Raw genomic sequence first — 27,213 nt, 5'->3', positions numbered from 1 at the left:
GGTTACAAAATAGAGCTGTGACGGTGCGTGTTAGTGTGCCGTACTTGGTGACCGGCAGCGCCATTAGCTAATAAGGGTGCTGTGACGGCTGGGCTAGCAGTCACACCTGGCCGTCGGTCATGTCACTTCTTCACTGGAATTTGGGCCTGCGTAAGCTACAGCGAAGTGACCGAGCAAGGACTAACGTTAGCTCCCCAGAGGATAGCGATGACTAGCGCTGCAACCTATGTACAAGCGACTCAACATGGGGCCGTGAGTGAGTAGGTGGCGGCGACGGCTGTCTGAGAGGCCCAACACGAATCTCTAAGAATTTCTTGACTTGCAGCAACAGGGATCTGGGGCGAACTCTTATCTTGTCGTGGAGAAAGCAAGAATAAATCACAATGTCAAAATATTGGCTGTTACTCACTTTGCCCACCAGTATATTTTTCCGGGGCGGCGGCGATATGTCTATACCACCGTTGCATATTCTGAAAGAGCGCCATGCTGCGCCTGACGACTGGACTCGGCTTGCGCAGGCGGACCCGAACCATTTATTCCACCTACATATCGGAGTCAGACAAAGCAATTTTGCTGGCCTCGAAAAACGATTGTTCGAGATTTCTGACCCTTTGCACCACAGCTATGGCGCACATCTTTCTGCGGAGCAAGTGAATACCTTCATTGCCCCTTTGGATGAGACAATAGCAAAGCTACACTCATGGCTAGAATCCCATGGCATCGGCCAAAAACAGCTGCAATACAGCCCAGCAAGGGATTGGATCAGCATACCAAATATCACAGTTTCGGTGGCAGAGTCTCTTCTCAAGACCAACTATCATGTCTATCGCCGCGAGGGCCAGGACGTCGTTCGGTCACAAGAATGGTCTCTGCCGTCTGGCCTCCACGACATCATCGATCTGATTTATCCTACCAATTCTTTCTTTGGCATCCGAACTAGAGATGCCACCAAAGGGAAATCTTCGAAAAGCTCCACGGGGACTATGAGTGACTATGCTGAAGATATTCATAATGGTTTCGCGATTCTTAACGGAATCGATATGGCCAACCCTCCTTTGAATTTGACCACTGCGCAGGCTTGCAACATAACCGCCATTACGCCCTTGTGTCTACGCATTCTATATGGGACCTTGAACTACACAGCACGAGCCACTCACAAAAACAAGATGGCGCTATGCAATTTCTCCGGCGAATTTAACAACCGAACGGACGCCGAACGCTTCCTAGAGATCTATCGCCCCGACGCCGCAGCCGCTGCCGATGAATTCGGCATCGTAGAGATTGCCGGTGGCATCAATCGTCAGTCTCAGTCTACTCAAGAAGAGCTGGACAAAGGTGCCGGCAAAGAGGGCGGCTTGGACGCGCAAGTTCTCCTGGGGATTGGCCATCCGACGCCCATGGTCACTTACACCACGGGTGGCCCGCTGCCACCTTTTGCGGCCGATACGTCTGCCCCCGACAATGACAATGAGCCGTTTTTGCTCCTCATCAACTGGTTGCTCGCGCAAAAAGACCTGCCAACGGTACTGAGCATCTCCTACGCCGATACCGAGTACACAGTGCCGCCGTCCTACGCCCGGCGCGTCTGCCAGGGCTTCGCACAGCTCGGCGCCCGGGGCGTCAGCGTGATCTTTGGCTCCGGCGACTGGGGCGTCGGAAACCCCACGCAGTGCCACAACAAGGCCGGCCACCATCGCTTTGCGGCGCGCTTCCCGGATAGCTGCCCGTACATAACTTCGGTGGCGGCGACGCGCGGCATTCATCCCCAGGTGGTGGCCTATAATGAGAACAACCATTTTGTAAGTGGTGGCGGCTTCAGCGAATACTTTGCCCGGCCCAGGTACCAAGAAAAAGCCGTTTCTCAGTACTTGGGCAAGTTGGGCAACCAGCACAAGGGACTGTACAATGCACAGGGGAGGGCTTATCCTGATGTGGCAGCAATGGGATATCGCATCGTCACAGTCTGGAACGGACAGCCCAAGATTGTGGACGGTACCAGCGCATCGGCGCCAATTTTTGCGGGTGTCGTCGCTTTGCTCAACGACGCACGCTTGGCGCAAGGAAAATCGGCACTCGGCTTTTTGAACCCTTGGATATACTCGGTGGAATCGGAAGGTGGCTTTACGGATATTGTAAACGGAAGCACTGCTGGCTGCAATACTACAGGATTTCCAGCGGCTCGAGGCTGGGACGTGGCCAGTGGATTCGGCACACCAGTAAGTGGATTTAAACAATTGATTTTTGAACCGGTTCTGTGAATCAGCTGTTAATTGTACTCGCTAGTGGTTTCCAAGGCTAAAAGAATTGGTGACACGCGGTGAAGCTTTTACCGCACCCCAGTCTTCGAAGCCCTGGTATATTGCATCATGGCTTTAGGCTGCATCTCCAGTCAAGAACACCTGGTTGACGTCTGTGTCTAAGCACCCAAGTAAACGTCAAATAAGCGAGAAATCATTAATGAGCACTTTTTTGAATCTCATGTCTTTCAAGCATCGGTTCGGCTTCTTCCGTCAATGTGCGATTCGGCTTGAAGGCAGGCAACAGTAGTGTCCCAAAACGGATAACAAAGTCGGGAATGCTGGCGCCTAATTGGCCGTCAGTCAGCGACTTATGCACGGTCATGATGACAGTCACGGTTTTTAAAGGCGCCCCCCTCTCGTTTCTAAAAACACGCCATGTCCTACAGAGGCCGTTACTTTTCGAAAGTCAGCAGTTGCATCGTGTAGATCAGGATATCCTGCGTCCAGTAGTGGGTGCATGCAATGTTGGCCCTCTGTCTAGCTTGGTAGAGTTGGCCCTCACATCAAATTCGCATATTCTCAATCACTTCGCAGCAGCGAACGAACGGTGCACCAAATGGCGGCCACTTTTCACTATGCCAAACAGTATAGCTGGTCAAACATTAAGCGTGCCAAACAGCCAGCATTTCTACCTATTGCTACTCATGATGAAGATGAGCGTGGCTCAAGCGAAGGCTTACTAGAAAAGGGCTCTGCAGACTCGTCGCGCGCAACTCCAAGACCATTGTGGAAGGATCCAGCATTCCTCATTTTTCAAGGGGTTCTGTTGAGTTTCTATCTATTGGTTTTGTCTCTGGTGGCGGCCAGCAAAGTGCCTTCTTGCTCTGACGCACATGGAAGATCATATTGTACGCAGCTCCCATACGTCGTGTCGAGTCAGAAGAATGTGCTGAGTAACATTTTCTACAGCGCCAGCGGCAAGCATCATCGAATGGAGAGACACAAAATTCACACTCGAGGACCACATTCAAGATTTGAGCATCTACTCAGGTGCCCCGTCGCCGGAGCTCGACAAGGCTTGGCATGATCTGCTGAACAGTACGTCTAGCACCGGCTTGCCGAAACTGCAAACGTAGAAGCCTTTCATTTGAAAGACGCCAGCTAATTTGTCATTTAGGCCAGAATGTTCAAGTAGCACCCGAATATTACAAGCACTATGGTCGCGAAAAAATTGGCGTCGCCGTACCAGGAAGCGACCACTACATTGGCACTTTGAACGTCTTTCACGAGCTGCATTGCATAAAGAGACTACACCAATTCATGTATACAGACTATTATTTTCCCGACTTTACTGAGCATCAACTGGAAATGAACAGGCTGCACAACGGTGAGTTACTTGTCGCTCCTACTATTTGCAAAACGGCTGCTAACATGCGGTCGCGGAGAGCATTGCCTTGACTTTTTACGACAGTCTGCCATGTGCCACGGCGATATCGGCCTGATTACATACATCTGGAGACAAGATAGCCTGCAACCCGTCGTCAACGCGACATCGCATCAGTGCGTAAACTGGGAGAAGCTCTATGACTGGAGCCAAGACCGCGCCGTCGACATGCTCAAGCCAGGGTGGCTAATCCATCCGACAAAGGGTAAGTTGGATCAAAATCAATAGAAACCATTTTTTTTGGAATACTAAAATGTTTTGTCTGGGCAGGGGTGGTGTATCCAAACGGTGAAGGGGACCGGATCGGGGCCATTGACAAAGAGTTACACCATAGCTCGGTGCAAATTGCTTAAATGTTTCAATAGTACAGATTACAATTTTCCTAACTCGCCATGCTTTCATTGTGATTCTTTTCCGTAGGGCTACTCGGCTTGTCAGATTTCCACTGTCAGCGGAGAATGAAAAAAAAATAGATTTAAAAAATCCACTGAATAAAGGTGACAAGCTGAATGTAATGAAAAAAAAAACCACAGTGACTGTGGAGGCTGTCATACAGTTACAGCCAATGCTGTAGGATGACACAGCCGCTTGCCTGTAGAGCGCCAACCAACGAATCTATTGTAGCCATCGGCGAATTTTACTCTGCAAGGTTATTCCTTTCTGCTCCAAAACCTGGTGTGCTAGTACCTGCTTGTTGAACAAACGGCGACATGTCTGTTCACAGAGACACAGCCAGTACCGATAGCGACGAAACCAGTGTCGAAGCACTGGCCGCAACTCCTGCCGCTGATGGGCCAGATGTGCCAGCTTTGTCGGATTCATTCGTACCTTTTGCCGACATACCAGACTGCACAGGTCCCATCGTCACTCTTCGAGCGGCCGTGGTAGGAGTTTTATGCGGTGTCCTCGTGAATGCATCCAACATTTACATTGGACTCCGGGCTGGCTGGACCACCTCGGCCAATGTTCTAGGCGTAAGGTTTACCGAACACTTCCTTTACAGCCATTCTTCTTGTCGCAAGATACCAACTCACTGTACATGTAGGCTATAGTCAGCTTCACCGTTCTAAAGCGAGCTTCTTCGACATTTGGCCCGCACGAGAACAACATTGCGCAAACCATGGCGACTGCCTCCGGCGGCATGTCCAACGTCTTCATCTCGGGCATCCCCGCGCTGTACCAGCTGAATCTCCTCACTACGCCCGCCAAAGACTTTGTTCGCTTGGTGATCCTCACCACGATTGGCGGCTACTTCGGCCTTCTCTCCATTGTCCCATGTAAGTGACCCAGACCGTTCATTCTCCAACCCGATTTCTCATGTCAGCCCTAGTGCGTAAATTATTTATCCACAAGGCAGCGCGAGATTTGAACCTCGTTTTTCCTTCGTCCTATGCAACGGCCGCCACAATTCGCAGTATGCATTCGGCGGCTGGCGGTGAGAAGCTGGCGAGGGATAAGATGAAGTGGACGGTGGTCGCTTTTGTGGCCGCGATGGCACTACGCGTAGCTTCCATATTCCTGCCCAATATTCTCTGGGTGAGTATGACATGCTCAATTTTCTCATCCTTCCGGAGCTGTCTCTGACTCTTCCTCACCAGAACTGGCATGTGTTCGCCTGGATCGCACAAGCACGCATCTCGACCGGGATTACCAAATTTGCCATTGCTGCCGAGAGCTGGGGCTGGCTGTTGGACTGGTCGCCGGCAATGATTGGCTCTGGGTTTCTCGTTGATATTGGCGTCGCGTGCTCATTCTTTACCGGCGCTGTTTTTGCATGGTACGCAAAATGTTGCGCGCCTATTGACAATTACCAACAAGCTAACTTTTGGCGCAGGGGCTTGTTAGGGCCATATCTTGTGTTTGTTGAATTAGCATTCGGCAAGCCATCAGACAGCACAGAAGCAGCGCTGCCGGGCTTAGTATCATACACGACAATGTCGAGTACATTTTCCACAGCGGAGTACCCAAGCCCTCGATATTGGTTGTTGTGGCCAGGCGTGGCATGTACGCTCGCCGTCGCTTTCTTAGGTATGGCGTTTCTAGGATGTTCGCTTTGCGCGTTGATACGCGCAGCCATTAATGGAGATTGCAGAGCTTCTGTGCCAATCCAGCAAGATCTGTACGCTTGTCGCTACTGCAATGAAGGGCCTGCTGCGGTCACTGGTGCGCAGAGCAGGCGACAACTCGTTTCAGTACGCGGCTGTCGGCCAAGACCCGGGCCAGTTGAGCGAGAAGATAAAGGCAAAAGATGGCATTGAATTGTGGATGTGGCTTCCAGGTCTTGGGATTGTCATGCTTGCGGCAGTTGTAATTTTGCATTTTCAGTTCAGCATGCCATTCCTGGAAGCTATCGTAGCCTTGATCCTGTCATTCTGCATGTCGCTAATTGCCATACAAGCTACGGGCGCAACTGGTAAGTCCTGAGCGCCATTTGACAAGATAGCTCTGGCTAATCACTACTGATTTCGCCGATTCAGACACAACTCCGATCAATGCCATCTCCAAAGTTTCCCAAATCGCTCTCGGTTCCATCACGCGGGCGTCTGGAGCATCCGTGGAGGCGGCCCAACGGCTCAATCTGGTGGGCGCCAGCATTACCAACATTGGAGCATGTCAAGGCTGCGGTATGATCTCCCTCGAGAACAATTCTTGGCGTCCAAGCAAACTAACGCGTAGAAAGATCTCATGGGTGACTTTCGCGTCGGCTTCTTACTGGGCACCCCAGCGCACCTCCAGTACGCGGCTCAGCTCATCGGCACGCTCGTCGCGGCACTTGTGGCGCCTGCCATCTTCCTTCTCTTTACCACAGCATACCCATGCATTATTTCTGGGGAGGCAAGTACATGCGACTTCCCAGCGCCAACGGTAGCGGCCTGGCGAGCAGTGGCCGTCGTTGCCAGCACCCCGAATCCCTCGATTCCTTCTTCGAGTTTGTATTTTTCCATCCTGCTAGCGGCGTTTGCCAGTGTTTTGGTAATTGCAAAGCACATTCTTTGCAGCTCGGGATATTCATGCGTCAAGGCTTATTGGCCCAACATGATGATATTCGGGTTGGCCTTTACCCTTCCCAACGCGCAGACGGCAACAACCATGATGATCGGTGCTCTAGTTGCGGCGGCATGGCGAATGAAAAGTGTGCAAAGATTTGAAATGTATGCATTTGGAGTGGCCGCTGGGTTTGTCGCTGGCGAAGGCAGCGGTGGCACGATTCTTTGCGCTCTGTCCCTATTAGGGCTTGCATAGCTGGGAAACGCTTCCGGCTTGCTTCTTTATCATGTAAAACTTGTGGTTTTTTTCTAGCTTTCTGTACAGTGAAGTCTATAAACGGCAGAATTCGCGCTTCAATGAACTGAGACTTGACCTCTGCGTCAGCCTACGCTGGATACTACTCCTAGGCACTGGTCGCCGTCGAATGGTATCTTGCATATCACGAGATATGAGTCGGTGACTGCAGCTCACAAGTACATTTCGTCTCTTCTCTGCAAATTTCCAAGGGCAAGTCTGCATTCAAAAAGCCTTCCAAAGTGCGAGTAAAATTGTAGGGTGGGCTGCGGCATGTATTTGCTAAGTCATTGTCGTTGCAGATAAAGACGTAGCCTGAAGCAGCAGGAAATATGTGTCCGGGACGCACAAGAAGTCTTGCCATGACTTCAGGATACAGAAGGATTGTTAGGATTATCGGTACTAGTATGTGAGCATGTACCGATAAACATAATGTTAGTGAGCCTACCTGTGACAATCCCCATGTTGGACTTGACAGCCGAGGGTAAGACGATATACAAGTAGCGAAAGATGACAAAATGAGTTCTAGCAGCGAAAAGTAGGTATAAAACAGCATGAATGATTTTGGCGACGAGATTTGTGATTTGTCAACTAGCAAAAGTTGTTGGGCCCTTAACAGCGAGCTGAGCTGAGCTGGGAAGGCGCAACTGGCGCAAAAGGTAGACACCTGCCCATGCAACGCAGCAATAATGTAAATAAAGTCCGTATACAATGTTTCCTTTATTGATGATTTACCATGACCATTGCCCTCGTGATCTTGCGACTTAGTTACAGCTGCTCTTCTGCAGAACTTCACCCGAGCTCCTCTGTGCCATTGCCAGGGGCTGAGACGGACGCTAAAAGCAGAGACATTCGACATTGAAAGCAACACCAAAAAAACGTAGGAACAAATTCACGCTTGGAAATCCACTTGCCAGCGCGCGTCCCAAGAACAACTTTCAAAGCAACCGTGCATGACGCGCTTGCACCCGATTGACTCATTCGCCTTTCAGCAACAATCTTAATAATATCAACAATATCAACAACTTATATATTCACATTGCACTTCTTAACTCTCCATCACCGATATCCCAGAGCTTTACCTTCCATTAGCCTCTAACTGAACCCTCACTCAGCCATGCCTACACGCATCACCATGTACACGCCCGCCAACCCCCAAGGCACCACCACCACGCTCACAAAAACACCCTCCTCCTCCTCCTCCGCCGTCCTTTCCGCCGAGGAAGCCGCTGTGCTTACGCCCTTTCAAAAACGCGTCTTCCACCTCCTGCAGCAGATCCCCGCCGGGCGCGTCACCACCTACGGCAGCCTCGCCCGCGCGCTGCGCACCTCGCCGCGCGCCGTCGGCAACGCCCTCCGCAACAACGTCTTTGCGCCGCGCATCCCGTGCCACCGCTGTGTCGCCAGCACCGGCTACGTCAACGGCTACGACGGCGAGGTGATTCAGCGCTCGTCGTTTGCGCGCGAGGGCGGCGGCCAGGTGGTCACGGGCAAGGCCTCGCAGAGCAGAGCCGGCAGGGTCAAGGCGGACATGAGGAAGAAGGAGCAAGAGAGGACGGAGCCGCCGTCGGGGACGAATATACAGAAAAAGCTCGATTTGCTGAGGACAGAGGGCGTTTCGTTTGATGCCAAGGGCATGCTGCAGAACAAGTACAAGGTTCTGTTTGATGGGCCGTGGGATGTGCTTGATGAATAACGAGTCGGTGTGCTTGGGGCGTTGTGTGTTTGGATAGTAGTTAGATTGTGGATCATCATGACGAAGCAACGATTTGGAACAAAAATTAGCTTGAAAAATACGAATTATTTACTAACGACTATACTGTGTATAGAACTCTGCTTGCTGAATAAAATGTGCGTTTGTGTTCCCGACACCAAAGAGGTTTCGCCTCTGGCGCAGTACCATATAATAAAAAGAGTAAAAGAAAAAAGTCGGGAAAGAAAGTGGGCTCACAGAAAGCGTAACAAAAACATCAATACCCGCCTCGGGGTAGCCGCCCTGCCCTCTAATGATCAAAAAAGCCAACCACAAAAGATGCCCATGCCTGTGTGCAGGTGCTCGTATGTACCACTCAACGCCAAACCCGCCCTCTACCATGTAACCACCCCAAGCGTCATCTAACTTTCCTTTTCCAAACCTCCGTCAACGACCCTTCCCTAGTCCGGTATTTCATAGTTTGATTTCCACCTCTTGTCTCACCCGGTCTTTGTTCGACCCTGAGCCCAACTCAGTCGCTTCCCTCGTGAGCTCTTCTCCTCATCCCCCGACTCCTCATCTTCTGTCTTCCCCGAGCTCTCCCTGTGGCTCCTGCGTCCAAACAGACTAATCTTGCCCTTGAGGCCTCCGCCGCCGCTCTTACGACGTCCTTCGGCCGCAGGGGGCGAGCTCTCGGCATGACTGCTGCTGATGTTGCTTGCGCTGGTGGCCGGCCTGCTGTCGTTCGCTGGTATGTTTCTAAGCAATCGACGGTGCGATGAGCCTGCTACGCCACCACTGGACGACGGACGTAGGTAATCGATTCCGAGGCCAAAACCACTGCCCTCTGGCTTTTTCCCCTCCACGGGCGTTGGTGGCGTCATGGTCAAAAAGGCAGGGATAGTTCCGCCGCCAGTTTGCCCGGAGCCACTAGTCATTTGACTGATGCCGCTGATGCTGCTACTGCGGCTTTCCGAGCGCGGGAATGGCATCATGTTGCTATGAGTGCTGCCGCGCGACTGCGGTGGTGATCGAGAATAATCCACGGGAGACGCGCCGTACAGACTGGAAGAATCGTCGCTGTCATTGATACTGCCCGCGTAGGTCGAAGAAGCTGCGCCGCTCGTGTTAAGAGGGGCGATCAGAACCGAGCTGTTTGCCATCTCGCGAAGCTTGCTTCTCTGCTCGGCGTTAGGGCGGTGCTTGGAGAATTTGTTGCCGATAATGGCACCAGTGTGCGAGATGAGGGCCTTGACAACCGCCTTCTTCAGCGCGAGGGCTAGGTCCAGGTTCGACCACGTCTTGTTGTGCCACTCTATGGTCGGAAGTCTAAACACAAAATCGTGGACATCCTCAAAGTTGCGCTGGTCCTTGCCTTTGTAGCTCAGGCATAGGACAACCGAGGGCATCTTGATATGGGCAAAAGTCATGTAATTGCTGGCACGATCCATCATCTTGGTAAGATCGTCGGATTGCTTGTCAGCAACCTTCTTGCTCTTGTTGAACCGCGAGGACTTCTTGGTTTCCGCCTCTCGGCTGTCCTTGGTCGAGAAGCCCGTTGAAGTCCGGCCCAAAGCACCGGGCCGGCCTGATCTCAGGGAATCATGAGAAGACTTCTTCGCAATTGTCTTGCCGGTTCCGCTGGACCGGAAAAGACGGAAGGCGCTCTGACTCTCTGTAGAGTGTACGCTCAAGGCCTTGTTAGGGCTTGGGTCTTTTTCGGGGCCCAGAGAGGACAGCGTGGGACGTAGTCGTAGCTCCAACGACCCAGGGCGGGTGGCAAAGTTGGATTCCTTGTCGGCAGTCAGTCCTCCCGGCGTTCCCAGCCTGCCGGTTGAGCTAGCGAGCGATTCGGTGTCATCGTCATCTGCTTCCGTCTTGATGATCGCCGGGGCTTCGTGTTTGCCTCCAGAGGATTTTTCCCCGTCCATACCGGGGAAAATGTACTCGAAAAGGCGCTGCCCAGCTTCACGCTCCAGTTGAACTTTCATTGGAAACAAGTTCACTTCAAATCTATCCATTACCGGTATACCAGCAATGGCGTCGAGCATGTGCCAGTACACACGAATCATGTCCTGGTTCTCACTGTCTTTGTTCTTGACCTTGTCGCCATCAATATACGGCGCGATGATCTCTGGATAGGTTGCGTCCTTTAGCAGATTCAGACCGAGAATCTTCTTGATGCGAATAAGGTTCACGTGAGAACCGTCCGAGTTGTCAGTCCGGTCATATTCGACGTCTTTCAGCTGCATCTCCACCAGAGGTTCGCTCGTGTTTTGGATGAGATGCCACACGATCTCACGAGCAGCAATACTCCACTTTACCAATGGTGTAGAGTCCGCATTCACATCGTATTTGCGCTGCGAGGTTGTTATCGCTTTCATCAGGAAAAACAGCTCGTCCTCACAAGAAGCCAAATCGCGCTCCAGAAACAGACGTTCTTCCCAGCCTCGTTTGTCAAGGTACTTAGAGTACACCTGGAAGTGCATCTTAATTTCTTCCAGCTGCTTGATTCGCTCTTGTAGTTTCATCACCATTGCAGGCGCGCCGCTGAGATCGCTGAAGTCCGATGCCAGCATAATTTTTTCCAGTCGCTCGCTTCTCGTCTTCTCAAGCGGTTCGCTGTACATGAGCAAGTCAAGCACAATGACGTACATGGCATAGTATTGCGACGAGTTGCATAGGGCTCGAACCTGGGGAAATTCGACCCAGAGATTGTCTGTCCTAGACTCCGTAACCTGCTCATCCGATTCGCCATTCTCCTCTGTACTGACTTCCGCATTGTATTTTAAGCGCAGCGTGTTGTATTTGTCGAATCGAAGCATTGCGGACGTCTTCTGGACGACACGCTTGAACCCGAATGGATCCGCTTGGAAGTCGAACATGATCTCCATGGGAACCCACGGTGGCCAAGCTGAACCCCCTGGGGTACCATATCTGCTGCCAGCATACATAGACACGAGGTGGGTGTGGAACCACTTTTGATGAGTGACGAAGAATTGAGTGCTGTCCATATTGACGAGGAATCGGCGTTGGACCAGGCCGCTGACAGTATCAGAGATGCGGTCCTTGTCCATGACCTCCACGACTTTGAGCTCCATGCCCTTGGCAGTGATGAGGACGACGTGTTTCTTGTTCTTCTCACTCTGTAGTTGAATTTGTGGCGCGATGAGCCGCACGTGATAGCTGTTTTGTGGACTAAAGTCCTTGGAGATACCACACTCGAGATCTTCGATTGTGCCGCTGATGGATCCATCGTCATTCGGGTGGAAGTTGGAATTAGCAGAAAATCTCCTTCCATCCTCCAAAATGCTTCGGATGCGATCCTCCAAGTCTTGGGGGGCTTGCTTTCCGTTGTTTGGTGTATCTGGAGAGGAGTTGGCAGCTGGCGTTGCTTGGGATCTTGCGGGTTGTGCGGTCTTTGTTTTGTTCTGCTCATCTACCATATCCAAAATGAACTTGATTGCACGTCGAGAGAGGTAGTAAACAAAGCCTCGCCTCTGACTGTTTTGGTGAAAATAGCGCAGCACAATGTTTCGCAGCATATTGTTCCACTTGAGCTGCATATTGTGAATGACAAACCGATTGTTAAATTCACTCTCAAAATGAGAGGTGGGCGGGATGTCCATGACTTGCTCCTCGCTACTAGAGCTATCCGGGGACGAATCGCGCGTAGCAGAGGAAGTGAACATTCGACTGCGACTACCCTTGATCTTGTTTCGGACTTGTTCCAGCATATTTTCCAGGAATGTCTTCTTGTCTTTGAGAACGTTCGTGTGCCGCTTCAGAGCATCAAGGTCGTCCAGGAGACTGCTATCCTTGGTCGCGGCCTGAACAAGCTTCAGTTCAGCTTCGCCCACATGCCGCGAGTGAGAAAGCATCTGAATTTCCAGCTGATCAAGTCTTTCCTGAATCAGTTCCATCTGAACCTTTTTGTTGTCGTCCTCTTGACTGAGCAGACAGAAGTGAGTTGGTTCGTTTCCAAACGGGCTGGTTCGGTTCGGATCGCCATTGATAACGCCTCCGATATCTGTCTGCCGGAAGTACGTGAATCTTGGGGCGTACGCCAGGGGAAGGATCTTGGTATCAGGGTGCGCCTCAGTCGGCAAGATCCAGTCTAGCTCAACGAAATCATCCATATCTATCCAACTCAAGTCATCATCGGGGATAGTGAAATGTGATAGATCGGGCTTGTCATCTTGGTCCGTAATCAGTGATGAGATGGAGCCCTTCTTGATCGCTTCACTCGTTGTTCCTTTCAAGCTTGCCGATACAGCTCGAATGTCCGCAGCGGCGAGATCAAGGTGGCCAGCATGGATCTTGATACCTGAAGTCCGGCTAGGGGAGTTCTTCGTCTTCGCCAGAGTGTTGAATTCCTCTCGGCGCTGATGCAGATCGAGCATGAAGCTGTCGAAGCGAACCTTCAGACCGGTAGCCGATACAGCCTCGTTCTGTGCGTAGTCCTCCGCGTCCTTGTGCTTATAGATATGGCTCAAGAAAAGCGGCGCAAGCAAGATGCTATACTTGACTGTAGCCAGATGTCTGCCAAATTTTTTGCTGCTCTTCTCTCTACCAGGGAAGAGATTACCTTGCCGGATCGGAAGGGACATGGGTTGGCTGAAGAGACCCCACCAAGTGAAGAAGTGCGTAAAGAACCTCGGTGATAGATGAATGGTGTTGTAGCTTCGCGACGGCTCTGGATTCGAGGACATCCATTCGCGGTCAACAGGCGCTCGCACTGCAATCGACAGATGGATATGGCGACTTCTGAAACCGCGGAAAGCATCATATGGAAGATTCCCGTCGCTGTGAGCAAAATGGGGATTCTTTAGCACAACGTTGTAATGCGGGATAAAATCGAAGCTGCGATGCCCATTTTCAATCTCCTTCTCAAAGACCAACCCAGCCAGCCACTGAACTTTGCCCGAGAGTTTCATGATCACCTTTTTGAACGACGTTGCCTGCCTTAGGTTGTCTTCGGCCAGATGGCTGCCATCCTCGATACGTCTTCTGGCAGACTCGCGTACTTGATGGCTATAATCGGGTACAGCCAGCACGTACTCTCCACTGTCAACTGTCATGAACTGCTTCGCGTTGTCGTCTGCATTGATATTCCAGCGAACATCATTTCGCCAGCACATGAGAAAACCCGCGCCATTGCCAGTAACCTGATATGGGTCACGAGTTCCCTTCAGTGCCAGATGTACATCGCCGTCGCCCTTCCAAGCTACATGAATTCGAGAATGGAAATTAAGCCTCAGTTTGTCCCAGAAACCCACCCTTTCTGAAGGGTCAATGGGTGGCTTCGTAAACGATTCGATGGCCATCATCATATCCTGGATAGCTGGTTGGTAGCATGGGCTCCAGGTGATTCGAGTAGGCAAGGCCGTATTGATATCCATGGAGACGTCTGTAAAAGACTTCACAGGTCCCATTGTTCGCCGGACTTCGATCGCAAAGCCACCGTCATTGGACGCGGTAGGATCATTGCTCTTGGGTGGAACAACATTGACACGAACTCGTCTTGTGGATTCGATCCCGCGAAATTCTTCCGCCAGGACGAAGTTCGTCTTAAGCGAGACGGATGGTTGTCTCGAGGATTGCCCAGATTTCAGACATGGGATGTGCAACACTGGAAGTGGGTAGTCTCGCAAAGTCACCCTCGCCTCATTCATATTGATTGCAATGTGCATCGGTATCAATAGGCCATATTTCATGTCGCGTGGCATACCTTTGCCAACTTTGTAAAGAAAATCCGGAAGATCTTTCATGGCAAAGGTAGGCTTGTCGATGATCACTTGCAAGTCTGAAACCATTGTGGACATGAGCGCCGGCCGGGGTGGCACCTCCAAAATATTCTCAGTTTCTTGGATGTCGTCAGGGAGATGGTTATGCCCCCAAAATGTTTCTCGCAGCTCGCGAATGCTGTCTTGGGACATTCGGCAAGCCTGATCAATCCGCTTCTTCCATGATTGGGCATTGAACATGTCCAGGTGAGCGCGAGCATCAGATTCGCTGATCTTTGCGTCGCCGCTGACAGCGCGGTTGCCACCTTCTGGGTCGTACGTGGGAATGCCGCCCCGGCGCGGGGAGCGCGCCCTGCGATCATGCTGGTAAGGGTCCGCACTGTGATTTCGGAACCAAGACGTCGAGCTCTTGTCGACTCGCCCACGTGCGAATGTAGATCGAGAGCGGAGCTTGCTACCACCTCGCCGTGCTTCTTCTTCTTGAACTTTCTTGATCTTCAACTTGAAAGCCCCCTCACGAGCTAAGCGCTGCACTTGTTCTTGACGGCCAGCACGATAGATCATTCCGAGCTTCCATTCGAAGGCGCCGTCTTCGATTTCGAATAAAAAGTTGCGCGAGCGAATAGCTATTTTTGGCACATGTTTCGGGCCTTCTGGTTTCTTTTCGAGGATGTACTCATTGGTTCCCGTCTTGAAACGATGATGAAGTTGCTGGACAGATTTGACGACATTTACGATGTTGTCGCTGATTCGAGCGACGGTTACCTCGTGGGGCACAGCAATTCGAATTGCCTCCGTGGAGATGTCAATGAGCCGCTCTTCAACAACAGGTCCACTTGTAGTCTTGTGTCGTGTTTCTCGTAAATCAAGACGGCCGGCTTTAATGCCAATCATACGAGCCCAAACGTTCCGCATCCTCGGCGGCTGAACATAGAGGCGGATAAGCTTGGATGTCATGTACGGCGTCGACCATCTGTGTCTCCCCGCCTCCAGGCCGTAAATTCGCAGCATAGTGAGCGGATCATGAGGCATCTCCGCTTTGAGCTGCACCAGAGCAGCCTTGACATCCAATATGATCAGCTCTGGGGTTGTAGTTGATGAATCTGCGCCAGAACGGCTTGGTGGAGCTAGACGATTCGCCCTGAAGTGCGACGGCTCATGAGCTCGTGGTGCTTCTCGTCCGGGCCTCATGAATGCTTTTCTCAAAGTCAACGCAGCAACACCAACTGAGTAGTGGCGGAAAAGCGAATATTGCATCATTATTGTCCGAACCAACACTTGAACGTTGAACATGGGACCATGGTTATCGCTCGCGGCGGAAAGCAGAACTTCAAGACGTGGAATGTTGATGAATGGCTCGACTTCCAGCCGGTCGATACTTTCCATAATCTGCGCCTCGACACCCCTGATGTTGAACGATAACCTTCTCCCGTCGCCATGTGTTTGACCCTTACGCCTGATGCGTGGCGAAGAAGACGGTGTGATGTCAGAGTCGGACTGTGTAATGGATCTGCTATGAGTTCTTCTCCTAGGTAAACGACGCTGCAGTCCGTCCAAGCGGTGGGCACGATACTCTGCGGCAATCGTATCGAGGTGCAGAGATACACCGCGAGTGTCATCCGAAATGTCTTCGTCAATGCCGGCAATTTCGAGATTGAAGTCTTTCGCTTCAAGGTGGCAGCGCAGTAGCCAGTCGGGCGCTCGACGCAGCATATTATTGTGCCTGGTGCTCTTAGGAGTAGCTCGTTTCTCAGGCTCAACCTCTATGCGAAGTTGGCGAATGATTTGATGGAGACCATCTGTGATTTCCGGTCGAACCATGCTAATTGCGAGTGACTGAATGAGGCCATTTATTTCCACAGACACGTCAGGGTTGGCTGCAAGATGTACTTTCAGCTCCGTTGCTTCCGTGGTAATGAGGTTGAATCTTTCTCCGCAATTGGTGTGGTAGTATAGCTGATGTGATTGAATTCGCATGGCGCCATCTAGGGAATAATGCATGTCTTCGAGGGGAGAGTGAGATGACTCAACGTCAAGAGAGATAGATGAGATGGACGAGATTATGAGATCAAAGTCATCGGGGTCATCTGTTTTCTCAAGCGTCTTGAGTTTGATGCGGATAACGGGCTCATGCATTGAAAATTTCATGTTGGCTTTGGGCAAAAATCGCGACATAAGATTGCTGCGGGATTCTCGACTCGTTCTTGGGGGTTTAGGCTTTGGTTGTAGCAGAGCAATCAAAAGTGGAAGATGTGCTGGATCGAGGTCGACTGAAGGCGAAGTGACAACAGAGTTGGCGAATAAAATATTGGCATTCTTCTCCTCAACACTACCATGGCTGTCGTCGGATAACTGTACGGTTTTGGAGGGGAGAGTCGTGCGAATTGTTGTCGTAGCCATGGGAATGTAAAGGAGGCGTTCTGGTTTTCCGTTGCCGTCGTCGAGGCCAACCGAGAGTGAAAGTGCAGCAGCAAGTCCCTCGTGGGCGACATCCTTGGAAGGAAAGTACATTCTGTGTGAGGGCGAGTTTGGATCTAACCTGTGAAGATCAACGCCAACTTCCTTCATAGAAGCACTGAGCAAAACGGGCTGAGCGTTAGGCCGCACCGAGCCTGCTCTTTTGTTGATGCTGATGAAGCTGACAGCGAACTGCACTTCCTTGATTCCACGAAGAATAGAGTTGAAAAAGTCATGCGAGCCCGGCGTGGTCTTGGGTACCTCTTCACCAGACTCGTCTTTCTCTTCAATGCCTGATCGTTGCCGCGGAGCACGAATGGAGATGTCGCCGGAGTCCTTGGGTTCGTAAAAGGTTGCCCGCCGGCGGGCTCGTTTATAATGTGCAATACAGAGCTCCAAATCATCATACGGAACGTGGACGCGGCCAAGCTTGAGTGCCACAGTGGCGTCGCGTAGGCCTTCTCTGGAGTGATGGAGAAAGCCGTGCACATTAAGCAGTGCATTGTCCAGGATTTCCAGAGACTCGTTCCCATCCGCCGTGAAGAGGACACTGCGGACTGTCACAATCCACTCGGCTTGGTGTCCATGTTTATAGTAGGTCGACTTTTGATGAAAAAATCTAGCGCGATCGACCTTTTTGTTTCGCGTGTCGACTGCCAGGGTAATGCTGCCGACCTGAATATTGCCCACGTCGACAACATGAATGGTAGAGTTGGTCGCAACAACATCAATCATTCGCAGCCATTTCACCATTCGATGGACTTTCTTGATCTTGTCTTTGATTTTCGAGAGCCGCTTCCAGGGATCGCGTCGTGAAGATGCATCGGCATCTTGTCGCATCGAAGGGCGCTTCTTGGGGACATCGCGCTTGGCGGACTCGGACTCGCTACCTGTCACATCGGTCTCCTCGCCACTCTCGGAAGGCTTACTCCCCTCCAGCTCCTGCACGTTTAGAGTGACAACAAGTTCGTTCAGAACGATACTTAGCCACGTAGGCTGCGCAAAGGTTGGGCGATGGATGTGGAGGCCCAGACTGCGAATCTCCACCGTACAGCCATCCTTAGGGGTGTAGGCGAGTCTCCGGAGGGAGAGGTATCCTATTCGCTGGATGGAAATGCCGGTAAGAATTCGGACGACGGCGAAAAGAACAAAGGACGATAGGTAAAGGAGGACGACGACGCCGAGTAGAAAGGTCGGGTTTAGAAGAGCCATGGCTGCGCAACGTCTTCGCTGGCCGACGGCGCGGAAGACGTGTGTTTATGAGCTTGGTCGCTTCTTCGGCTCTGGAAAGCCTGGTCTCGGGATTTGAAAGGCGAACAGTCTGGCGCGGGCAGTGTAATAATCCGCCCCAACCGCTCTAAAAAGCTTGAGGAGCGACGCGAGCCATGGCGAAGGCGGATAGTCGGAAGCGTATAGGATAAGGAGGACCAGGCGTCAGGGCGATACAGGACAACACTCGGGTAATAAGTCGAGCTCCAAAGGTCGTCAATGATTGTTTCGTCGGCCGGTGTGACTGTACGGAAGTGCGGCGAGGAAGTGGTCGATGGAGCGCTGATCCCAAAGTTGGAGTAGCTATCGGTACAGGAGAATGACAGACTCCTCTTTTAGCAGAACGGGGATAGCGTGGCTTGACCGGCTGTGGGTTGTGGGCAGCTACCGTGACATCCGCCAAGTTGCGAAACGGTCAATGGCAGTGGCTATTGTTTTGGCTGGCCTGCCCGAGAATCGTTGGGGAACGGTGATGGTGGTAGAAACCAGCTGGCGAGACTTGTCCAGTGCGGTATGCAGAGTGAGACAAAGCAGTGAAGAGGCCTCTGGACTGGGCTGGGGTAATAGTGGCTGCATGAATTTGATTATTAGCGGTTGGTGGGCAAGTGGGCTGGCTAGGTAGGTACCTTAGGTAGGTAGGCCAGGGAGCTGGGCTGGGCTGCAGTCTACAGCAGTGTTGATGGCCCCAGCCTGCCCCAACAACCATCAGTCCCTACCTACCTACCTTGCCTTAGGTGCTTAGATAGCGATGACGTGTGGCGCGTGTCGTGAAATTAGCACCTTTGCCATCACGCTTCTCAATTAATTACAGCGTGGCGCTAGGAAGCATACCAGCCGCTGCATTATTTATTTACTCCATCGTACGAACTTATGTTGTCGAAGAGACCAACAATTTCATGAGATTCTGCGCCAGCAGGGTTACTCTGCTGTGATAGGTAGCGGACCATTTATCGCGCTGTGGCTTATTGCCTGCATGCGGCGCAGCTTAGTGACGTGGTGACGACGTCCATCATCTATGGCCGCTCAAGAAGGAAGAGGAGCACGCTAGATTGACTGATAACGGGCAAAGCTTCTGGAACATGCAGAGACCACGCTAATGAAGTTGAGGCACAATTGATTGTTAAATATCAATGCCATTGAGCCACCCGTGGCTATGCTGGGCATTTTTAATGTTTTGAGATGCGCTTATATCTCATACATTTCATAATCATACACTGCATCCTTCTTCCACTTTGCTCAGTTTTGCTTGGGGGATGCCACGTTTTCGGCTTCCCGCGCCTTGTGCTCCATTGCCCTGAGTTCTGCGATACGGTCGTCGATTAACGAAATGTCGACATCGAGCTTGAGCTTCTTTTCCCTCATCATGTCCATGTACTCCTCATCCGTGAGCTTCCTCAGCGGATTCAGTCGCGACCAGAATCCGGGGCCGTTATCTGTTTGGGGTTTACGTTGGTTGGCTTCATATCGATGTACGAGCATCTGTCCTCCAGCGCCCGTTAAACCCCACATGATCATGGCTGGTATGATTTTTGTAGGACCGCCTGTTTCTGGTTAGCAGAGGCAATCGTGTTTGCCACGGCCGGAGTGGAACTCACGCAAAAGTCCTGATACAGCGCCGGTGGTTGTTCCGGCAATTGTGCTTATTATGACTCTATCAGACGATCGCATCACTTCCTGGTTGCCCCATGTCCGCATCGCGAGAGTCCTTGAGACTGTGCTTCTGTCAGCAGGTGGCCAGGGCTGGACGGGATATGATACCTACACCAGAACGTGGTGCCCAGAGTAAACCACTGTATACCAGTGACGGATCCACTGAGAATTGGATTTGTCTCTCTAGCAATAGCACCTCCAACGCCAGCCAATACTCCAGCAGTTCCTGTTGAGCCAGAAGAGTTAGCATCCTCTTGTCGAGTGTGTCGCCAGGACCACATACCAGCCCAAAACCCAACTTTAAATGGCGGGAAAATAAGCTCGGCCAGCTCTGGTGAGAAGAAGCCCTGCTTTCTGCGCTGAGCTAATCCTTGTGAGTCCTGGGGCCTTGGTTGTGAAGCCATGATGGTGACGATGGGGTGATGAAAAAGGGAGCGCCAGATAGAAGGCAAAAGGCTCCAACGCCGAAGAAAGTCGCCAGTCTGGATATAAAAAAAATGCAGGCACACGGCACAAATACTAAACGCGCTGAATTAGATCCAGTATATAGAGCAGGAGAAAGAATGCCGCGGCCAGGGCGATGGAAGCGAGTACAATACAGAGGTATGCGGGTTCATGGGCCTCGAAAATCAGGGTCGCGTCCTTGGTCCGAAGCAGGCAGCGCACCAGCCACCAAGACTTTCAGCTAATTTATCAAGAAGCTGAAGCTGTGGCGGCGAAGGTGGCTCAGCAACGGCATGCTGCGCCGGCAAGTTGGCGAACATCTGGTGGGCCGCCCAAAATCTAGACTGCGCTAGTCCATATCCAGGCTAGCGCCTCCCACTCATCAACCACGCCTGCTGGTGAAAATTGAGGCAACCCTGCTGTGTGTGGCCCTTGGTGGCCTCGTCTTTTTTCCCACGTTCGAGCAAATTTCGACTCGTCAACCCCAGACACGGTAACGCTATCGGGGTCCCATAACTATCGCCCTTCCTCCGAATCTCGAAACTCCTGGCCGTCCGTCTTTGTTGCGCTCGCCAGTTTTCGACTATTTTATCAATTTCCCGCAGGAGCTGCTTCGGTCGGCTCTCGCCCCTCTAACTTTCGTCCCCTACGCGCACCGGTCACCTAATCCGCTGCGCGTGGTTATTTAAGCCGCAATCATGGGTCCGTCCATGTCAAACCGATCCTCATATCCTGCTTCCATGCTGACATGTCCTTTTCTCAGCTCCCAAGAAGAAGCAACAGCAGACTATGTCCCTGGGGGACTTTCTGACTGATTCTGGTTCGTCGTCGCACGCCAACACTAGAGCGCAACCTGCAACGATATGCTGACCGATTTCCAACAGGTTTTGGTGGTGGCTCTTGGGCTGATGAGGTTGAGGAGACCTATGGTACGTGAATGCTCTGTCCTGGGAACCCCTATTGCATGTCCTTGTACTAACGCTCCTCTAGTTACTGGTATGCAAGATACCGTGTCCGAGTCGCAGTGATCGAAACTAACAGCATACATCAGGCACTCAGCCCCTCCCCTCAAGCGACCGCTCCCGCCTTGGTGGCAGCGGCGCTACTTCGTCCTGGCAGGACCGAGGTGAGTGCATCGTTCAACCTTGATGTGTTAGGCCAGCACCATCTAACTCGATACAAGGCTATTCTGTTCGCGAGAGTGCCCCCGCGACACTTCCTGAGCGTCCTCCATTCACTGCTCATCTCGGAAACCTCTCTTACGATGCGACGGTCGAATCCGTCACTGACTTCTTCGCCGGATGTGAAATCATGAGCGTCCGAATCATTGAAGACCGGGAAATGATGCGCCCCAAGGGCTTCGGTTATGTCGAGTTCACCGATCTTGACAGCCTCAAGAAAGCTCTTCAGCTTGATGGCGAGTCCTTCCAGGGACGCATGATCAAGATCAAGGTCGCCGATCCTCGTAAGTACTTGCAGACGCAGAACACAGTCTTTTCACTCTTGCTAATACAACTGCAGCCCGTGGTGGTGACAGCCGCATGGACTCGAACCGCGATCTCAGCGATTGGACTCGCAAGGGCCCCCTGCCTGATCTTCCAGGCCGTGGTGGTGGTAGCAGTCGTCAACCCTCCGAGTTTGGTGGCGAGCGCAGAATGCGCGACCCTGCTCTAGATTCGAACCGTGGCGGCCCTACTCGCGAGATTAACTGGGAACGCCGTGGTCCTCTCTCTCCTCTCCCAGCCCAAGAGTTTGGTGGTCGCGAAGGCCGCGATGACAGCCGTCCCCCTCGTCCTGCCCCCGAGGGTATGGGTGAGCGCAGCGAGTCGTTCCGTGGGTCTCGCGCTGAGCGACCCGAGAGGCCCGAGAGAGTCGAGAGGAGCCCCACTGCCGCCGAGAAGGACTTCCAGTGGCGCGACCGCATGCGCCCGGATGCCGGGAAGCAGTCGCCTTCCCAGGAGGGAGGTGAGGAGACTTCCGCTCCCGCTGCTTCTCCCGCTGCTGCCCCGGCCCCTGCCAGCCGTCCCCGTCTGAACCTCCAGAAGCGTACGGTCACCGAGTCTGGTGACGCCAGCGCTTCCGCTGGCGACGCCAAGGCCAGCCCATTTGGCGCCGCCCGTCCCATTGACACTGCTGCTCGCGAGCGTCAGGTTGAGGAGAAGCGCCAGCAGGCTATCCAGGAGAAGCGCGAGGCCGATGAGAAGGCCAAGGAAGAGCGCCGTCTCGCTAAGCAGGCTGCTAAGGAGGCCGAGGCCGAAGCCGAGGTCAAGGAGGCTGAGGCTGAGGCTGAGGCTGAGTCCAAGGAGGAGGTCAAGGAGGAGGCCAAGGAGGAGGCCAAGGAGGAGGCTAAAGAAGAGGAAACCCCTGCCGCCACCGAGGCCAAGGATGATGAGGAGAAGCAAAATGGCGCCGAGAAGCAGCTGCCCGTGCGCAGCCGTGAGCCTCGTGAGCCTCGCGAGCCGCGCGAGCCGAAGGAGGGCGTTCCCAACTACAAGTCAAGAGCTGCCGAGGCCGGGAGCTGGAGATCGGCCTCCGGTGAACAGCGCGGCGGTCGTGGTGGTGGCCGCGGTGGCCGCGGCGGCGCTCCCCGGGGCGGTCGCAATGATACCCGCGGACCCCGTGCCAACGGTGCCAGTGCTCAGCAGAGCGCTGCCCCCTCTGAGGCCGGCGACGCTACTACTGTTGACGAGGATGGCTGGACCACTGTGCCCAACAAGAAGGGTCGTCAGGGACGCCCTTAAACGGGAGGCAAAAAGGAGACAAGAAAAGAGATTGTACATTTAGCCGCCCCCCATATTTTCTGCTCTTTGATTTCACGACTATAGACGAGGGCCTTTTCCAGGCAGGGCGACGCCTGCTGCTATTTCAGACAAAAAAGTTTATTGGTTGCATCTCACCACAAAAAAAAAAAGACAAAAAGGGTTTCTTGAGACTTTGGAAGCGCGTTTTCGAGTTGACATTTTCATGTATCCAAAGCCGGAGAACGGAACGCTACGCATTTCATAGCACAACAACGACTTATGTTTTACGGACCACGACGCCGACGACCCAAAAAACAACTTGTTGACGATCTGGACGATCTGAACGATTTCTCTTGTCGGTGAGAAGGATTGCGGCCACACAGAGGGAGGAGGATTTTAATTCGCTGAAACGTGGAAAGAAGAATATGGGCAGGCTACCTTGAGTGCTTTAGAGAACATCTTTGTTTTTTTTTTGTTATGGTTGATTATCTTTCGTCGTGTTTCTGGTTCTTCTCGTCGAGTTCGATTTTTTTTCGTTGCGTTTACTTCAGCCGAAGCGCAAAAGCGAGGTAATGGCTGCCTTGATTGCTGTCATGTTGGGGAGACTGGATGGCGATGAAAGCAAAATTGTCGGTCGGCATTGACAGCACAATGCGGACTTGTTCTGCGTCGTTTTCTACTCACATGATCAGACAGTACAGGTCTTCGCGCGATAGCACCAAAAAGTTAGAGAGCACGGTACTTTGGCTGATGAATCGATTATTTCAAGTGTTTATTTTATTCATTCTCTTCGTTATTGTTGGCCCATATGTGACGGCATAAGAGAGGTGATTGCATGTAGACTGGCGAGACCGGCCCACAGCCGGGTCCATGAACACTCTGGAGTGGCCTTGGAGTACAAGATGGTCTTTCCCACCTCTGATGTAACCTTTAGAGGTCTTTGGTGCGCTCCTCCGCCTCGGCAATCCATCGGCGCAGCTGCTCCGCGTCTCTGGGCCTGAGCTTCATCTTGAAGGGCTTGGGGTCGAGGGTCAGCGACGTGGGCGTGGCGTTGCAGTCGAGGCAGTGCATGACCGGGCGGTCGGCCGGGTCGTCGGCCTGCGTGAGCTGGAAGGCGGTGATGATGCGGATGTAGGCGGTGAAGAGCTCGCGGTTGGCGAGGTGCGAGCCGGCGCACATGCGCGAGCCGGCGCCGTAGGCGTAGTGCGGCGTGCCGACCTCGTGGTCGTTGAGGAAGCGCTCGACGATGAACTGATCCGCCATCTTGAAGCGGTCGTCGTCGTAATCCGCCGCGTAGGCGTTCTATAGAAAGAAAATTTCTGTCAGCAGACTGTCCAGTTGTGTCCGGAGCTTGTACGTACCATGAAGAATGTGGTGCCGGCGGGGATGACGGTGTTTTCGTATGGAATGTCCTTGATGTTGGTGCGGGGGAGGCATATGGGAATGACGGTGAAGAAGCGCAGCGTTTCTTTGACGAGAGCAGTGACGTAGGGGACCTTTTCCTCGACTAGGCACTTTTCCCAGGCATCGCCGTCGGGGTAGACTTCTTGGATGGCGGCGAGAGCCTTGGCCTGGACGGCTTGGCCGGCCGGTGTGGAAAGATAAGCCAGTCCCATGATGAGGGTGCCAGGCACGGTGTCAAGACCAGCAGAGACCATGGTGAGGCAGATGGATTTGAGTTCGGCTATTGGTCTCGAGTCAGCATCAACATCACTTTTTTTCTGCTTCAGAGTTGCAAAAATAACATACCCATACTGAGCTTGGCCTCGGGGTCCTTGAGAATGTTGCCCGTGATGCACGGCTTGTCTGTGCCGTCGGCGATGCGCTTCTGGAGATCCGTCAGCATGTCCGTCAGGTACTTGTCGCGGCGGGCGCGAAACTCCTGGGCCTCTGTATTTTGCTTGTTCCACACGCGCAGCAGCGGGACGTAGTCCTGCCAGTTGTTGCTGGTGGAGCGAAAGTTGGAAATCATGCGCTCGACGTGGGTGATTTCGTGCAGCAGCGCGCTGTCGACGGAGCCCTCGATGCGGAAGCCGTAGTTGAGCGTGAGCGACGTGTTGAGTGCGAAGCGCGCCATGTACGAGATGGGGTCGACGTCGCGGCCGCCGCCGTCGCAGTCGTGCAGCAGCTCGCGGATACTCGCCATGCTCTCGAGGTCGATGATGGGCATGTACGACTGCACGGCGGGCCGGTTGAGCGCTGTGGCCGCCGCCTTGCGCCGCTTCTTGCACGAGTCGTCCCACGGCGACGTGCCGATCGTGAAGCCCTGCGAGGTGGACACGACAGAGTGAAAGGTGTGAAAGGTTGGGCGCGAGATGAGCGACGACTGGTGCGTGATCCAAAAGTGCTTGACCGAATCGTACGAGTTGACAAAGATGACGCGCTGCAGGGGCCGGCATGTCAGCTTGGATTTCAAGACAAGCAGCCTAGATATTTTCCGCAGCAATACTGGCACTTACTCGATTTCCTAGACGGGTCTGGAAGACGGGGCCGTATTTGGCTGCCCATTTCTGGGCGACGCGGGCATGGTCGGTGCCCAGCTGTATAAGATTGCCAAAGATGGGCACGCCGGGGATCTCGGGCAGACCCTTGATCTTGGGCGTGTCGGTCGCGTTGAGAAACTTGTACAAGAAATACACCGCGGCGAGGGCGGCGATGCCAATGACCTCGTAGGACGCCATGATTATGAAGTGTAGGCCTTTTTAGCGCCGGCTTGTGTCACGATCTGGGGTTTCGTCCTTGGTGACGAACAGGCAACGGTAGACAGACAAGATAGAAGAGAGAGGAAAGCGATCAGAACCTCATGGCCGGAACAATATGAGAGAGAAAGAGAGACTCGAGGTGAATGGCTACCGGCGGCTTCTACATATTTATGCCAAATCGCTGCCTCCTGCTTGGCCAGTGTTACGCCGTACCACCCACCCCTCACCCCGTCACTCGCACACAAAAAAAAAGCCACCGTAGTTAATACGCCAACGGGCAACGTTATGGGGTAACGGAGGGAGAAGGGCTTCCCGACGCGGGGTTTCCTCCAGTAAGAAGCCACGGAATCCCGGCCTTAGGGTGCAGAATCGCAGCAGAGCATGCGTCCTAACGTTGCAATGCTGGCAGCCAAGCAAAGCGCAGACACACTAGTTAATCAGTCTCTGCTGGTGGTGCGTCGACCACCACCCGTTGTGTTGATTCCGGTCGGAATACTGCTCGCATGTCCACTTTTACCGTCTGCCCCGATTCCGTCAACCGATCGCGCTCGTTGTCCCTGCCGTACATCGGACTAACAACTAATTGGCGGGCAGGGGTGGGACGGGTCAGGTAAAGGTTGAGTGGCAGGTAGCAGGTGTCGTCGGAATTGATGGCCAGTCTTGTTTTGCCGAGCTTGGATTCTTTTCATCTCGGTTGGAGTGCTTGCTACTGGTGCTAAAACTATACATTACATGGCTTGATGATGCCGCATGTCCGATGCGCATCAATGCATCATATCCACAGCACCCGGAGTATTTTTGGCTGCCAAGCCCTCCGTGCCTTTTTCTGGGTGTGGGCGCAGATGCGTGTTGTCCTGCAAGTGGCTGAAAATCCTCATCTCCCAGAAGAGTAGAGCGAGAGGCAGGTGACGAACAGCATGAGGTCAAATTCCCGACCATAGTCCACATTGACTTGCAAGTTGCCGCATTTGCCCATTTGTGTGGTGGTGGTAAAGACGGCCAGAATTGGCTGGTCTCCCTCTCGCCCGACGTGGTCACCTGCGGCTGATATTTCGGTGAGCTTCCAATTGCGCGTGCTGAGTGGTGGCCGAGTCATCCCATCGACAGTGACGCTGCGTGTCCTCGTCCAGACTAGGCTAAGGCGTCGGCGCCGATCACCACCACCACCACCACCACCACTACCGTCGCCGGCCACGTCCATCGCCCAAGTGTGCTTCTTTCCGGACGAGTGCGCCATATGGAGCTCTTCCCAGACCATGTCTGTGACTTGCTTGTCTGCCGCCGTGGAATCTCCCAGCCCAATTGCAAAGTGTCGCGCAAAGGGTGGTAGGTGAGACACGGCTGCGACGGGGCAATTGGCGTCGGGGCCATCATATATGACAATAAAAGGGCTCTTGTTCAGTGCAGGACGCAACTTGGCGAATTTGGTTTCCTCCGTTTTGTTGGTGTCCCGGCTAGGACCATGAATAGTGTACTGGTTTTTGAGAGCCGGCTTATGAATGGCGTATATGCGCGCCATGATGAGGGATTGGCACAACTGTCTG

General features: G+C 52.9%; 8 protein-coding genes across 8 annotated transcripts; 4 read left to right on the top strand and 4 right to left on the bottom strand.

Annotated features, from left to right (window-relative positions):
• Nucleotides 1-226: 226 nt before the first annotated feature.
• Nucleotides 227-4,037, top strand: LMH87_008739 (uncharacterized protein; the record flags this gene model as incomplete). Its single annotated transcript, XM_056201961.1, has 8 exons — nucleotides 227-252; nucleotides 623-2,216; nucleotides 2,284-2,354; nucleotides 2,835-3,148; nucleotides 3,210-3,338; nucleotides 3,418-3,627; nucleotides 3,686-3,889; nucleotides 3,955-4,037. The coding sequence occupies 8 exons, from the start codon at nucleotides 227-229 to the stop codon at nucleotides 4,035-4,037; spliced, it is 2,631 nt and encodes an 876-aa protein (XP_056056571.1).
• Nucleotides 4,038-4,394: 357 nt separating this feature from the next.
• Nucleotides 4,395-6,927, top strand: LMH87_008738 (uncharacterized protein; the record flags this gene model as incomplete). Its single annotated transcript, XM_056201960.1, has 8 exons — nucleotides 4,395-4,658; nucleotides 4,730-4,961; nucleotides 5,015-5,220; nucleotides 5,283-5,461; nucleotides 5,519-5,712; nucleotides 5,777-6,097; nucleotides 6,162-6,308; nucleotides 6,365-6,927. 8 exons carry the CDS (start codon nucleotides 4,395-4,397, stop codon nucleotides 6,925-6,927), a joined length of 2,106 nt encoding a protein of 701 aa, XP_056056570.1.
• A 1,156-nt stretch (nucleotides 6,928-8,083) lies between these two features.
• On the top strand, nucleotides 8,084-8,662 carry LMH87_008737 (uncharacterized protein; the record flags this gene model as incomplete). Its single annotated transcript, XM_056201959.1, has 1 exon — nucleotides 8,084-8,662. The coding sequence occupies one exon, from the start codon at nucleotides 8,084-8,086 to the stop codon at nucleotides 8,660-8,662; it is 579 nt and encodes a 192-aa protein (XP_056056569.1).
• Nucleotides 8,663-9,159: 497 nt separating this feature from the next.
• LMH87_008736 (uncharacterized protein) lies at nucleotides 9,160-18,075 on the bottom strand (the record flags this gene model as incomplete). The annotated part of the gene is made up of 1 exon (XM_056201958.1): nucleotides 9,160-18,075. One exon carries the CDS (start codon nucleotides 18,073-18,075, stop codon nucleotides 9,160-9,162), a length of 8,916 nt encoding a protein of 2,971 aa, XP_056056568.1.
• A 1,293-nt stretch (nucleotides 18,076-19,368) lies between these two features.
• On the bottom strand, nucleotides 19,369-20,186 carry LMH87_008735 (uncharacterized protein; the record flags this gene model as incomplete). The annotated part of the gene is made up of 4 exons (XM_056201957.1): nucleotides 19,369-19,673; nucleotides 19,728-19,844; nucleotides 19,895-20,008; nucleotides 20,066-20,186. The coding sequence occupies 4 exons, from the start codon at nucleotides 20,184-20,186 to the stop codon at nucleotides 19,369-19,371; spliced, it is 657 nt and encodes a 218-aa protein (XP_056056567.1).
• A 738-nt stretch (nucleotides 20,187-20,924) lies between these two features.
• On the top strand, nucleotides 20,925-22,967 carry LMH87_008734 (uncharacterized protein; the record flags this gene model as incomplete). The annotated part of the gene is made up of 7 exons (XM_056201956.1): nucleotides 20,925-20,928; nucleotides 20,990-21,046; nucleotides 21,111-21,155; nucleotides 21,217-21,222; nucleotides 21,278-21,352; nucleotides 21,410-21,691; nucleotides 21,748-22,967. 7 exons carry the CDS (start codon nucleotides 20,925-20,927, stop codon nucleotides 22,965-22,967), a joined length of 1,689 nt encoding a protein of 562 aa, XP_056056566.1.
• Nucleotides 22,968-23,897: 930 nt separating this feature from the next.
• LMH87_008733 (uncharacterized protein) lies at nucleotides 23,898-25,648 on the bottom strand (the record flags this gene model as incomplete). Its single annotated transcript, XM_056201955.1, has 4 exons — nucleotides 23,898-24,269; nucleotides 24,329-24,651; nucleotides 24,717-25,350; nucleotides 25,427-25,648. 4 exons carry the CDS (start codon nucleotides 25,646-25,648, stop codon nucleotides 23,898-23,900), a joined length of 1,551 nt encoding a protein of 516 aa, XP_056056565.1.
• An 895-nt stretch (nucleotides 25,649-26,543) lies between these two features.
• On the bottom strand, nucleotides 26,544-27,188 carry LMH87_008732 (uncharacterized protein; the record flags this gene model as incomplete). Its single annotated transcript, XM_056201954.1, has 1 exon — nucleotides 26,544-27,188. One exon carries the CDS (start codon nucleotides 27,186-27,188, stop codon nucleotides 26,544-26,546), a length of 645 nt encoding a protein of 214 aa, XP_056056564.1.
• Nucleotides 27,189-27,213: the final 25 nt, after the last annotated feature.

The sequence above is a fragment of the Akanthomyces muscarius genome (assembly GCF_028009165.1).
Source record: "Akanthomyces muscarius strain Ve6 chromosome Unknown contig_18, whole genome shotgun sequence".
Taxonomy (NCBI): Eukaryota; Fungi; Ascomycota; class Sordariomycetes; order Hypocreales; family Cordycipitaceae; genus Akanthomyces; species Akanthomyces muscarius.
Note: the sequence above shows the minus strand (reverse complement) of the source record. Positions and strands in the feature narration are given on the sequence as shown.